Source organism: Macrobrachium rosenbergii, chromosome 24 (genome assembly GCF_040412425.1).
Source record: "Macrobrachium rosenbergii isolate ZJJX-2024 chromosome 24, ASM4041242v1, whole genome shotgun sequence".
In the NCBI taxonomy this organism is placed as follows: Eukaryota; Metazoa; Arthropoda; class Malacostraca; order Decapoda; family Palaemonidae; genus Macrobrachium; species Macrobrachium rosenbergii.
In genome coordinates, this window is record NC_089764.1 from 28,768,736 (window position 1) to 28,783,492 (window position 14,757).

The window sequence follows — 14,757 nt, forward strand, 5'->3', positions numbered from 1 at the left end:
TGTAGACTATGTAGAAATATGTAGATTTCATTTAGGAACTACAGAAGTCTACGTGAGGAGCGAAGCTTGGACAAAACCTCCCATTGATTTATTTCCAGCTATTGATCCCCACGTCAACTCATCTGTAACTCCAATATCGGATTCACATGATCGTGCATGGCACGTCACCCCACCCCGACCACCCCACGCCCTCCGGCGCCCCTCCTTTTTTTTTTTTTATTGTTTCCGTAGATGCACGCGCGTGCGTACTTACAAGCACCTACTTTCCCCGGGTATGGTTCCAGCTTTCTTGCATGACAACTTTTTATGTGACTTTGCCAAAGAGAGGAATCGAAATTTGGGGTTGGGAGGACCAGGGGTAGGGGTGGGGGGTGGTCGGAGGGTGCGGGTAGTGTACCACAGCTATATCGCATATGATACGGGGGCATTTAGTCGTGAATAAATCCTTATTAAATCCATTTTTCAGTTGACGCCCCACACGCTAAGTAGAATAATCCCCTCCACTGTAGAATATCCTGTAGACTGTAGAATCTGCCTGTAGATTGTAGAATCCCCTGTAGAATCTCCTGTAGACTGTAGAATCTACTGTAGACTGTAGGATCTCCTGTAGACTGTACTATTTCCTATAGACTGTAGAATCTCCGTAGAATCTCCTGTTGACTGCAGTATCTTCTGTAGATTGTAGAATCTCCTGTAGACTTCAGTATCTCCTGTAGATTGCAGAATCTCCTCTAGTATCTCCTGTAAACTGTAGAATCTCCTGTAGACTGCAGAATCTCCAGTAGACTGCAAAATCTCTTTTAGAATATCCTGAAGATTGTAGAATCTCCCGCAGACTGTCGAATCTCCTTTAGAATCTCCTGTAGACTGTAGAATCTCCTCTTGTATCCTGTAGACTGAAAAATCTCCTGTAGAATCTCTCGTAGACTGCAGAATCTCCTGTAGAATATCCTCATGACTGTAGAATCTCCTGCAGACTATCCTCAAAACTGTAGACTCCTGTAGACTGTCAAATCTCCTTTAAAATCTCCTATAGACTGTATAATCTCCCGTAGGCTGTAGAATCTCCTGTAGGCTGTAGCATCTCCTGTAACATCTGTAAACTGTAGAATCTCTTGTAGACTGAAGAATCTCCTGTAGAGTCTCCTGTAGACTGTAGAATCTCCTGTAAACTCTGTAGACTGTAAGATCTATAGAAAGTAGAATTTCCCGTAAACTGTAGAATCTCCTATAGACTATAGAATCTCCTGTAAAATCTCCTGTAGGCTGTAAAATCTCATGTAGACTTAAAATCTCCTGTAGGCTGTAGAATCTCCTGTAGAATCTCCATTATAGAATCTCTTGTAGACTGTAGAATCTCCTGTAGACTGTGGAATCTCCTGCCCTGTAGAATCCCTTGCAGACTGTAGAATTTCCTGTAGACTGTAGAATCTCCTGTAGACGTGAGGAATCTCTTGTATAATCTCCTGCAGAATCTGACTGGATAGACTGTAGAATATTCTATAGACTGTGGAGTCTCCTAAAGATTGTAGAATCTCCTGTAGACTGTAGAATCTCCTATAGAATCTTCTGTAGACAGTACAATATCCTGCAGACGGTGAGGAATCTCTTGTGTAATCTCCTGTAGACTGTAGAATCTCCTGTAGAATCTCTTGTAGATTGTAGAACCTTCTCTAGACTGTAGAATCTCCTATAGACTGTAGAGTCTCCTGTAGATTGTAGAATCTTCTTTAGACTGTGGAATCTCCTATAGAACCTCTTATAGGCAGTACAATACCCTGTAGAATCTCCTGTAGACTGTAGAAGCTCCTGTAGACTGCAGAATCTCCTGTAGACTGTAGAGTCTCCTGTAGATTGTAGAATCTGCTGTAGACTGTAGAATCGCCTATTGAATCTGCTGTAGACAGTGCACTATCCTGTAGAATCTCCTGTAGACGTGAGGAATCTACGCTATATGCAGATTCCATAAGCTGCATTATGACTGACTGGCCAACTACTTAAGTCATTGAACGCATGACGTTTTGGTGGGTCCTCTCTCTCTCCCCCCTTCTACGTGAGCGTTCGGGCGGGCGAACACCGCTTTGGGAGGGGGAGGGGAAGCTGGGGGAAAGGGGGAGGGAGGGAGGTGGTAGGAAGGGGAACACGTTGAACATTTGGACGCTATACTATGCTCTTCACGCTGTCTAGACAACCAAGCGTGGCTCCCCATTCACTGTTCCGATATGCAGTGCTTGTGTGTGTGTGTGTGTATATATATGTCCATACATATACATATATATATAATATATATATATATATATATATATATATATATATATATATATATATATATATATATACAGAACATTAACAAACTTATTTTACCATATCGTTGTCCCAGAGGACGAAGAATATATATACAGTCACTATGACATTCATGCTTTAACACCAGATCATAAGCAAATCATTCTGGAGTCAAGCTGATTCAACTCTTGATTCCGTACTTCTTCCATTCTGACCTATTCCCAGACTTTATTCAAATTTCACGTTTCGTTTTCATTCGTGATTTGCTTTACGTTTGTTTTGTAAAACTTAATAGACTTCTGGTTTATCAATAACTCTCGTGTTCCTTCTGATTGCTTTTTTTTATCGTTCTTCATCATCATTTATAAAATATTAATCAAATATTCACATTTTCACTTACTCCAAAAAATACAGCTATTCCACTCTTAACATTATGTTAAACCAGGCTGTTAATAATGTTAATAGCACAGATATTGTTCTATTTTGATTCCTTTTCATCAAAATTCTTGGTTATTCCATCATTCATTATCTGTTCTGTTCATTCATCACCTAGTGACTAACATATTCATAATCAGTCCTTGACATTTCAGTAACATTCTTATGCATTCTTTAATATTCCTCAGTCATTTGATTATTTCTCATTGTCAGATTCGTATTATTTATCATCTCTTGTTCCCCAGTTACCTTTTCTCAGGTATGTTTTTATTTACTCTTTCAGTTTCTGTTTAATTCATCCACCATTCATCATTCTCTGCCATTCATAAATCATCTGGCTTCTGCTTCTTGAGTGCCCATTCGTATTTGAGAATTGTCATTCTTGCTTCATTCTCGATGACCTTCAGAAGTGTTCAAATATATGCATCGTTTCTATAATCATTAACCTGGCGTAGGGGTTAAGTGCCGTCAGTACCCCTCACATGCTGCACCGTAAGCATTACTATAAGGGAGTTTGCAGCGTCCCTTCGTCCCCTAGCTGCAACCCACATTTCACCCTCTTCCTTTCTTCAGTCTTGCTGTCCAGCCTCTCTAATGATCTCTTCTTTTTCCAACTGTGGGAATTTTCTCCCAGTAGTTCCTTGTACTCTGTCTCCTTTAACTTCTCCAAAGTTGCAGAGGTCCTTTGTTCCCCCACACCGTTGGACTGTGGAACAGCTTCCCTGAGAATGTCGTGCAATCGGAACTTCAGAAGTTCAAGCGAGGATGCTTAGTGTTGCTGCCCCTAATACAATCCACCTTGTATTTTAATAATTTGCTTATACTTTTATCTATTTATTTATTAACTTGTTAATTTATTTATTTTCTTTTTTGATAAGTGATCCACTTACTTCTTCCTAATGAACACCATATTCTTTGGAAGCTTGAATTTCAAGTCAGTGGCCCTTGTGGTGGGCTTGTTCCATATGAATAAGGTTCATCTTCTGAATAATAATAATAATAATAATAATAATAATAATAGACCTCTTTACCTTGCTGCCCAACCACTCCAACTCCCTCTTTTCACTGTCTTAAGCGCTGAATGGCCGAAGGTGCCCAAATGCTTGGCTTGACAGCCCAAAATTTCACAAAATCAAATCAGATCACCCAAATTTATCGTGTGACAAAATTTGAAACCGCACTTGGCTGTGAAGACCGTTCCATATTGATTGTTTCGATGGTATTTTGTAAAAATGTGGCACCAGCTGATGTAATCAGGAGCTGAATGACACAATTCTGTAACCTCGACAAGATGCCTGTAGATTTTTTAACCTCCAGAAAACTGGCCTTCGTTCAATTGACTTCACTGCTGTTAGCATATATCAGTTTCTGCCTCGAATTCTCTTTCTTCTTCTTCTTCTTCTTCTTCTTCTTCTTCTTCTTCTTCTTCTTCTTCTTCTTCTTCTTCTTCTTCTTCTTCTTCTCTAAGTCTCCTCCAAGAGAGTACTCACTCGTTCTTGTTTGGTTCAAGAGTCTGTACTGCAATTCATATTTCTCAATTTCTCTCTACATTGGAGCCTTTCTCATTTAAATCTTTCCTTCTTCACGGTCTCGTTCGTCCATTACATGTTTTCTTTTTTATCAATCGTGTGTTTTTCTCATCTCATTCTATTCGTAACTAGAGGCATCTGAAGAGAATTTAGTTATGGCAAGCCTTCCAGTGGCCACCGCCATGTATGGATCCAATGCTCCCATGGTAGGATTTATACGCATGCGCGGTAATAAGAGCGTGGTACTACTTAGCCCACAATGCTATACCAAAGAATATAAACGACTATGTATATATGTGTGTGTGTGTGTGTGTAAACACATACATACCTACATACATATATGGGACATACAACAATACAAACAAGAAACAAGCAAAGGCAGATTTCTGACATCACTCTATTTCTCTCAATTGATAATAAGACTCCATTAGGTTAGATGAATACTTTTCTTTGCCAGCGAATGACATTTGTGGCATCGAGGTTAGTTTGTCACCCGAAAAGATGCGGGTAGAGAGAGAGAGAGAGAGAGAGAGAGAGAGAGAGAGAGAGAGAGTTAGGGAGGGAGAGAGGGTGGGTATCTGGGTATTGGTACTGGCATGGGTATTTCCTGTGACGATGAATCTGACTTATCATAAGCCGCCTTGTTACAAAGACGCCAGTGTTTCCAAAATCTCTCTCTCTCTCTAGAGAGAGAGAGAGAGAGAGAGAGAGAGAGAGAGAGAGAGAGAGAGAGAGAGAGTATACTTGGTGTAGCTTCAGAATACGATACCTAGATTATGCGTACGCTATAAGTTCCCGCAAGGGTTGTATAATAATTTAGGTATATTGACCTAGATAAGATACAGGCATTATGTAAGCAGTATACTTACGTATATATACATATATATACAATACATACATACATACATCTACTGTATATATACAGTATATATATATATATATATATATATATATATATATATATATATATATATATATATATATATATATATATATATATATATATATATATATATATATATATATATATATATCAAACAAATATTCTACACAAGTAAAAATATTACACTCAAACATAACCAGTAATATAATAAACAAAACAAAATATATCTAAGACCAATGACTATCTTCATGAGAACAGAGAAAGGCATTTAATAATAATAATAATAATAATAATAATAATAATAATAATAATAATAATAATAATAATAATAAAACGTTATTTCACCTCTTGGCCATACACAATGAAAGCTTTAAAACTATTGGCGAACAATTTCAGTGAATTCGAACACGTGAGAGAGAGAGAGAGAGAGAGAGAGAGAGAGAGAGAGAGAGAGAGAGAGTGGGAGCTCCGATTAGTAAATCGTAGTGGTTATAAACAGAACGTTAAGCAGCCCCATTTCAAACAGATTAAAAAACAGTAATAATTTACACGGATAAAAAAAAATAAAAATAAAAAGGGAGGGGGAGCGAGGGGGAGGGAGGGAGGGAGGGAGGAAGGGGGTGTTTCCAGTCACTCAGAAACAAAGACTGGGGCAAAAAAGGTCTTTCAATGAGACAAAGAAAGACTGACACAAAAAAAAAAGTTTTTATAGACAAAGGGGCTTATCAAAGCGTACAGACGGACAAGTGGACTTATACAAAAAAAGTCTATATTTCTATATGTGTGTTGGGATTCTTTTAAAGGCTTAAGAAATGAGAGAGAGAGAGAGAGAGAGAGAGAGAGAGAGAGAGAGAGAGAGAGAGAGAACACGTGGAGGTAGAGTGAACAAAGACACCATACCAAAGCAAAGATGAAGTTGATGAAAGGGCTAGGAATTGAGAGAGAGAGAGAGAGAGAGAGAGAGAGAGAGAGAGAGAGAGAGAGAGAGAGAGATTCTGAGAAATTTATAAAAAGGGACACTTGAAAAAACATTGAATTATTTTTGCAAAGCAAGAGAATATAAAGAATCAACTAATATATGTATATATATAGAGAGAGAGAGAGAAAGAGAGAGAGAGAGAGAGAGAGAGAGAGAGAGAGAGAGAGAGAGAGAGAGAGAGAGAGAGAGAGAATTATTATTCAGTATTAATATCCATATCCAATGTTGCATTACGAAATCAAATAATTTAGAATCTTCAAAATAAATCTGAATAAACAAATAAAATGCAACAGAGAGAGAGAGAGAGAGAGAGAGAGAGAGAGAGAGAGAGAGAGAGAGAGCAGGAAAGGCTTTGGTTACAGTATAGGTCTAACCCCACCCCCCGCCCTCTTTCTCTCCCTCTCCCTCCCTCCCTCTCTTCCCCCACCAACATCCATAGTAGCCGCCTCTCACCAAATATTTATGTAATATTGTTGAGGTAGGGTAGATATGAACCTTAGTCATCAACTGGTTATCAACCGCTCGATCGATAATTCATCAACCGCACACGGCCAATCGCCGAGGTTTGAGGAATAATTCGTGGGTAATAATTCATATTTTCCCCCTTTTATCATATTTATTGTAATTAACGCATTTAGGGTCTTTTTTCAAGTGATGTAAAGCTTACGAGCCACAGAGGAGATCATATTAACGGCCTCGGCCTAATGCAGTTTAAAAACGAGGAATTATTTATAGTTAATTATTCACATTTTTCTCCCATTTTTTATATTAATTGTGATTATCACATCTTAGGTCTTAAGTAAATTGAATTTAAGTAACGTGAAGCTTTCGACCCATAGCATGTTTATATTAACATCAGTCTAATGCATTTAAAAATGAGGAATGATTATTAATCAGTCATTTGTATTTTTCCAACCTTTTTATTATATTTATCGTAAATTATTACATATAGAGTCTTACATAAGAGAAATTGAAATAATGCGAAGCTTAAAACCATAGAGGGATTCATATTAACGGCGTCGGTCTAATGCATCAAAAAAAAAAAATCAGTTTACAGTGTAACCGGTGCTTCACCGGGCTGCGCATTGCAGCAACACTGCGCAGAGAATCATGTATACATTACTCTTTTTAAGAAGCGAGATCCGATCGACCTGATTTAAGACAAACAGACATACAGACAGACAGGCAGACTTGCTATACGATACTTTTAAAAAGCGCAACTTCACAATGGCGACGGCAAAGAAAAAAAAAAAAAAGGCTCTTCTTCCTAGAGGACCTAGACCGAACCGCGTGGACTTTCGTCGTCGCTCTTCTGCGCCGAGGAACTTTGTGTGTGTGTGTGTGTGTGTGTGTGTGTGTGTGTGTGTGTTTCTGTGTGTGTGTGTGTGTGATAAATTCATCCCCTCGCCCGGCGCTGTGGCGGCGACGGCGGCGGCAACGTGGCGCAGTCGATGCGCTGTCGAATAATTGCCGATTTCGTCGTCGAGAATGGATGCTGCTGGTTATGCTGCTGCGCTTCGTGAAGAATGCGGGCATGGGTGGGCGAGAGAGAGAGAGAGAGAGAGAGAGAGAGTATTACTCGAATACGGTAACTGTGAATCGTATTAGAATAAAGGGAGGGTTTGTGGGAGGGGGAGGAGGGATAGGAGTCGGGGAGGGAATGGAGGGGGAATTGCTAGGCCGATGATGGCGGTGGTGGAATCCGGGTAGGAATGTGTCTTGGGATGGGGTGGTGGCGGAGGTGGTGGTGGTAGTAGTACCACCACCACCACCACTACTAGACCGACGCTCTGAGAGAGAGAGAGAGAGAGAGAGAGAGAGAGAGAGAGAGAGGTGGAATCAGCTGAGTGTCGGTAGCGACCATGAGCTGTGCGGCCCCGACAGTCAGCTGATCTTACAGTTCACCGCCATATTATGTAACACCTGCCCACGCCTGCCAACCCTTCCGAGCTGTGTGACACCCGCCGATTATTATAACGTTCGACAGATCGACGTCGATTGTGGAGGGCTGGAAGTTGTTTGTTGCTCGTTATTTACAGCGGTTTATGGAGAAGGCTGTTGTCTTTGAATATTGGCCTGGTATATATGAAAGTTTGATTACATATACGTACCCATACACATACATACAGTATATATATGCAGTCACATAGCTTTGCATGTAAATCTAAATAACAGCAAATACTCTATTAAACTTTACAAATTAATCAGTTATTATTATACTTTACAAATGAATCAGTTTTTATTGTGTTTATAAATTAATCAGCTATTATCATACTTTACAAATTAAATCAATTATTATACTTCACAAATTAATCGGTTGTTATACTTTACAAAATAAATCAGTTATTATTATACTTTACAAATTAATCCGTTACTTTTATACTCATAAATTAATCGGTTATTATCATACTTTACAAATTAATCAGTTATTATACTTTACAAATTAATCGGTTATTATACTTTACAAATAAATCAGTTATTCTTATACTTTACAAATTAATAATTTATTCTTATACTTTGCAAATTAATCAGTTATTATTATACTTTACAAATTAATCAGTTATTATTATACTTTGCAAATTAGTCAGTTATTATCTTTACAAATTAATCAGTTATTATTATACTTTGCAAATTAATCCGTTATTATATATACTTTCCAAATTAATCAGTTATTATTATACTTTACAAATTAATCAGTCATTATTATATATACTTTCCAAATTAATCAGTTATTATCATACTTTACAAATTACTCGGTTATTATTATGCTTTACAAATCAATGTTATTATTAAGCTTTAAAATTTATCAGTTTTTATTATACTTTACAAATTAATCAGTTATTATTATACTTTACGAATTAATCAGCTCTCATATTCGTAAACATATTGCGAAATATTAACTGGAGAACTGACTTACAATTTGAAAAGTAAAAGGAAATCATATTTGTCGAGTTCATCAGTAAAAGAAAGGAGAATCGTCCGGTAATTACGAAGAGTAAAAAAAAAAATGGTAAATTACTTACAATTTAACAGTAAAAGAGATAGTAGGTCGTAACTGTAATAGGAAGAGAAAGTAATGTGCATTATTTTCCATATTAGGCCTATAATCTGGGTGGTTGAAAGAGTATTTTATGCTTGAATTATGATCATCAAAAGAGAAATCGCATTGTCATCATTAGGCTTATAATCTGCACGGTTAAATTATGATAACTGAAAGAGGGGTTGTATTTAATTGAGAATTTAAAGGGCAAAAGGCAACATATCGGTCTAATGTTTGAAACGTAAAACCTGGAATGTTGGTCTAATAAACAAAATGGAAAAAACATGCCTATTAGACCTATAATAGTCTAAAAAAAATTAGAGCACGTTTGACTTATAATTCACAAACCAATGATGATCTGAACGGGTAAGTTAAACCTTTCATCTGACTGGTTAAAAAGTGGATTATACTTATAATCAAGAATGGAAAATATTAAGTAACACTTAATTTAAAGGAATAAAAATCTGTAAAAGATTATAAGTCAGCGTTGTAATTTAAACGTTAAAAGAGTTTGGGCTGGTTTATAATTTAAACCCTTAAAGGTAATTACTTATAATTGGGTGAATGTTGGGTTTATAGTTCAAAGAGTCAGAGAGAGAAATTTCATGTGATAATTTGATACGCTAAAGAGAAAGAATAGGACTTATCATTTGAACGCTGTATTTAAAACTTAGAATAGCAACAAATGGTAAATTGGGGTTATAAGTGAACCATTCAACCGAACATGGTTATATTGTAATTTTATAGTAAAACGTGTAAGTTACACCAACAATCTGATCTTTTTAAGAGTATATTGAGCCTAGAATTTGAAGAGCAGAAGAAACGGGATTGGATTAATCATTTTGGGAGGTAAGAGAGAGATAGACTCATATTGAAGAGTATAAAAGCGCAGATTAAAAGTGATTTGAACTAACACTTTGAATGGTAAATGATAGAGAACCTCAGACTTATGGTCTGAACAGTTAATGATAGATAACTAGACTTATAATCAGAACGGTGAATGACAGAGAACTCTAAATTTATACTCTGGATAGTTAATGATAGAGAACTTTAGACTTATAACATGAATTGTTAATGACAGAGAACTTTAGACTTATATGATGTAAATAATTAGAGATACGGAACTTTAGACTTATAATCTAAATAATTAGACTTTTAATCTGAACAGTTAGTGATATTGAGGCTAACGAGCTGACAAAAAATAAAAATAATAAATACTGAGCTTGGAAAGTAATCTGAAGCAATTACAAAATAGACTTGGACTAAATATTTGGACTAAACCTTTCCAACAGTAAAACTTGGATTTTACTTATGTTAGAGTTACAACTTAAGGAACAGAGTAAAGAAGACTGAACTCAGAAGCCAATGTTAAATATAGTAAAACATTTTAATGACCTGAAAGTAAAAGACAGTAAGAATATTAATCTGAAAAGTTAAAGATGTGCTATCTAAAGAATTAATGAGTAGATTGGGTTTAAACTCTCTAAGGGAAACAAAATAATAAGTAAACTAGTTTTGTAATGGCTTTGTAATCGAAGGCATATGCAGAGTCAGTTTGGCTTTACTATGGTCAGTAAAAGAGAAAGTATGTTGCAAAAAACATTTGAAAAGTAATTGGTGAAAGTATTAAAATTTATTGTAGCAAATAGAAAATTTTATACTTAGATTTAGATTTCGAATAGATGAAGAGAGTTAGACTTTTGATAGATGTGGATGGATATATTAAATATATATATATATATATATATATATATATATATATATATATATATATATATATATATATATATATATATATATATACATTTTACATGAATATATATTTTTGTGAGGCTGGAAGGATAAATATTTGATAATTAGGACAATTATGCACACACAGTTGTTCATCAACATTGAAATCTCCTCGTATATACATTACAAGAGAGAGAGAGAGAGAGAGAGAGAATGCAAAGGATGTTGTTACGTTGTTCTGTAGGCAATTATGTGCACAGAGAAATGCTAATGAGAAAATAATTATGAGATAAAAACCTGCTAATGTTCAGGAGGCGAAAAAAAAAACTGCCTGTGAGATGATCTATTGTGATGTTGAAGGCTTGACAGGAGAGCAATGTGTTTTAAAGAGAGAGAGAGAGAGAGAGAGAGAGAGAGAGAGAGAGAGAGAGAGAATCCAAAATGAAATGAAGTGTTTCATGTTTTAAAGTAAAGGGTAAAAACAAAACTTTGTTGATGATCATCTAGACGAGAGAGTGTCTGGTTTGGTGCAAAAAGATACATCAGATCAGGATTTAATTTATTTATGTCTGTTAATAAATCTTTGAACAGATGGATTACAGATGAAAGAAGCAGTGAGGAGAAGAAGACGTATAATTACCAGTTTGTGGAATAAGTTTTACGTGTTGACTGGGAAAGGCGACAAAAGCTGCAGAAACTGGTGAAATAATTACAATTTATTTATGAGCGATGACAGTTTGAAATACAGATAATTAAGGCAGGAAGATGAACTGTAAAAGAATGGAAAAAGGTCAACTCAATTGGGCATCAAGCTCTCTGGGGCATGGGGATAGGCCTAGGGCTTATTGACGTAATGTTAATTGTTATTTTTCTTCTTTTAATTCATGTCTCACATAACATTCCGATCTGTAAATGACACCTGTTAATGAATATTATCGGCATTTAATAGATTAATTCTGTGACCTTTTCTGTGAATTTAACGTTTAATTTTGAGAGTAAATTGATACACTGAAAAGTGACCCAGCTATATATATATATATATATATATATATATATGTGTGTGTGTGTGTGTGTATATATATATATATACATATATATATATATATATATATATATATATATATATATATATATATATATATATATATATATTTTCCTGAAGATAGCATATTAAGAATTATTTGCCTTGCAGCAAAAATGTCCTGGAAAGACATTTGTATAGACAATATAAATAAAGTATTTGTTTCATTACTATAGACTTGCAATAACTTGGAAAAAATAAACCTCACGAAAATTTGTTTCGATTATATTCGGTCATTACAGAAAGCATTAACATTTACTCACGCAATATTACAAAAAAAAAAAAAACTTGGATGATAAAAAATTAAAATATGAAAATATGATTATCTACCCTACAGCACACTCTAATTACGACTCAGGCATATTCTGCCGGTAAGATTTTTACGATCGTGAGAAAAAAAAAAAGAACTTTAAAAAAAAGAGGCTGTAATTTACCTTATGGTAGATCTGCGAAGAGTAAGGAAGGAAGGAACAGCCCACTTACTCGTGAGAGAGAAAGACAGGATTTAGAGGGAAAAAAAGGAATGGGGTACTTTAGGTAGAAATTGGAAAAAAATCAAAAACTAAAATTACCTGGGGCTATATTTTTTTCACCTACCTTCTCCTCCTCCTCCTCCTTCTTCTTCTTCTTCTTCTTCTTCTTCTTCTTCTTCTTCTTCTTCTTCTTCAGCATTCACTATCGTATCAATATCTGTAAAAATGATAATTCATTTAGCACCATTTCTAACTTCAGAAAAATTCATCTCCAGTTCAAAGAGAGGGTATAGGTTAGGTTCCTAGCCAACACTGGAAGGATTGGGTGAATAGGATTAAACCATTAAGGATTGGTTGTATGGGATTAAATGACAGAGGATTGGTAAGATAGGATTTCTATATAATATATATATATTTATATATGTATATATATATATATATATATATATATATATATATATATATATATATATATATATATATATATATATTTTTAAATCAACATTTCAGCTTAACTAATGAATAAGCTACTTTGGTAAACGAAAGCAAAGCACAAAAATAAGCTATTACTTATGTCCCAAGCTCTTTTAACAACCCACTGGCTAATTACTGGAAGTCAGAAGTAAATAAGACATTGCCCAAAGACTTCTGGAAATGATAGGCTTGCCTTCCTAGCGCAAAGAGAGAGAGAGAGAGAGAGAGAGAGAGAGAGAGAGAGAGAGAGAGAGAGAGACTCTAACGTTTTTACCTGAAGGAGAGGTGACGGTGGCTCAAGTAAGTGACGCTAGAAAGAAAAATCTTTCAAGTGGTGTTTTTGGACGCAAACTAAGATTTGAATTGCTGATAAGAACCAAGGTATTTGATTAACCTTGGTTACAGAATGCGGCGAAAGGAGAATTTCTACAAATACAGACATAATACTACATGAAATGACAAGCAAATGATATTAAGCTTTAGTAAATGAAGAATATATATATATATATATATATATATATATATATATATATATATATATATATATATATATATATATATATATATATATATATATATATATATATATATATATATACTGTATATATATCCATACTTTGGTCGTCAGTTTCTCAAAATGATTAAACAGAGGAAGTCAAAACATTGCAAAAAATGTTCAGCTTTTCAAATTGTTCTTATCTGTTCTTTAAATAATGGAGATGTGTTATACTTTTCTATATTAAAAGTACACATTGTCATCACATTTCCAGAGTCCAAACATTGTATGACTGTCATTCAATAAAATTGAACAAGATTTTTAGTTGAATAAAACTGAAATCAACGATCTTTTCTCTGTCATTTCCAAAGGCAAAATCTTACCCTAACTAAAAGCATTTATAACAAGTGAAAAATGCGCTGAAGTTTCTTCGGCGCAATCGAGTTTTATGTACATCGTATAGTCAAGGCTACCGAAAATAGATCTATCTTTCGGGGGTCTCGGTATTAATGCTGTATGAGCCGCGACCCATGAAACTTTAACCAAACCCCGGTGATGGCCTGTCCTATATCGTTGCCATATTATAGCTAACTTTAACATTAAATAAAATTAAAACTACTGAGGCTAGAGGGCTGCAATTTGGTATGTTTGATGACTGGAGGGTGGATGATCAACATACCAATTTGCAGCCCTCTAGCCTTGGTAGTTTTTAAGAGGGCGGAAGGACAGACAAAGCCGGCACAATAGTTTCCTTTTACAGAAAACTAAAAACGAAAGTAAATCTACAATTACATACGATGATATTAATTGTGAATTTGCTTAACAGTTCAGAACAACTTACATTAGAAGAACAACTTATATTAGAAGAACAACGTACAGTAGAAAAGCAACTTCCATTAAAAAAACAACTTACATAATCAAATAAAGGAAGTCATTACAATGCTGATGAATGCAAAATCATTTCTCATCCTTCACAGGAAGTGTAACCTGCCGGTTGCTTGGGACCTCTGACCTACAAAAAAAAAAAAAAAAAAAACTCCTACAAGGAAATTCCAAGGATTGTTACCGGGACTCCTGAGTCAAAGGTCAAGGCTGTCTCGAGTCGGTATGTTGTTATTAGAAATGATTACGCTTCTGGCGAATTCCCGAGTCACTGAGGGCGGGAGTCATTGATGCTTTTTCCAGAATACTTGAGACTGGCGTTGTTAGATGATGCTGAGTCAATTGAGGGAATGACCAGGAATGAATGGGAACGAATAGGAATGAATGTCGTTCGCGGCCTCGTTGTTTCCTGCATGATATCCTCAGGAAATGGCAAAAAGTTCCTGTGGGGGTCAACGCTGAAATAGGATC

At 35.5% G+C, this 14,757-nt stretch overlaps 1 protein-coding gene across 1 annotated transcript; it reads right to left on the bottom strand.

Annotated features, from left to right (window-relative positions):
- Positions 1–3,220: 3,220 nt before the first annotated feature.
- On the bottom strand, positions 3,221–12,633 carry LOC136851809 (glutamic acid-rich protein-like). The gene is made up of 3 exons (XM_067126120.1): positions 12,559–12,633; positions 4,091–4,236; positions 3,221–3,440 (listed from the first exon to the last, which is right to left on the bottom strand). Exons 1-3 carry the CDS (start codon positions 12,631–12,633, stop codon positions 3,221–3,223), a joined length of 441 nt encoding a protein of 146 aa, XP_066982221.1.
- Between the last annotated feature and the right edge of the window lie 2,124 nt (positions 12,634–14,757).

Coding starts and splice junctions, on each gene's coding strand:
- LOC136851809 (XM_067126120.1), bottom strand. CDS start 12,633: ATGCTGAAGAAGAAGAAGAAGAAGAAGAAGAAGAAGAAGAAGAAGAAG. Junction 4,237..12,558: donor AGGAGGAGGAGGAGGAGAAG/GTAGGTGAAAAA, acceptor TATGAATTGCAG/TACAGACTCTTGAACCAAAC. Junction 3,441..4,090: donor AAGAAGAAAGAGAATTCGAG/GCAGAAACTGAT, acceptor CGACATTCTCAG/GGAAGCTGTTCCACAGTCCA.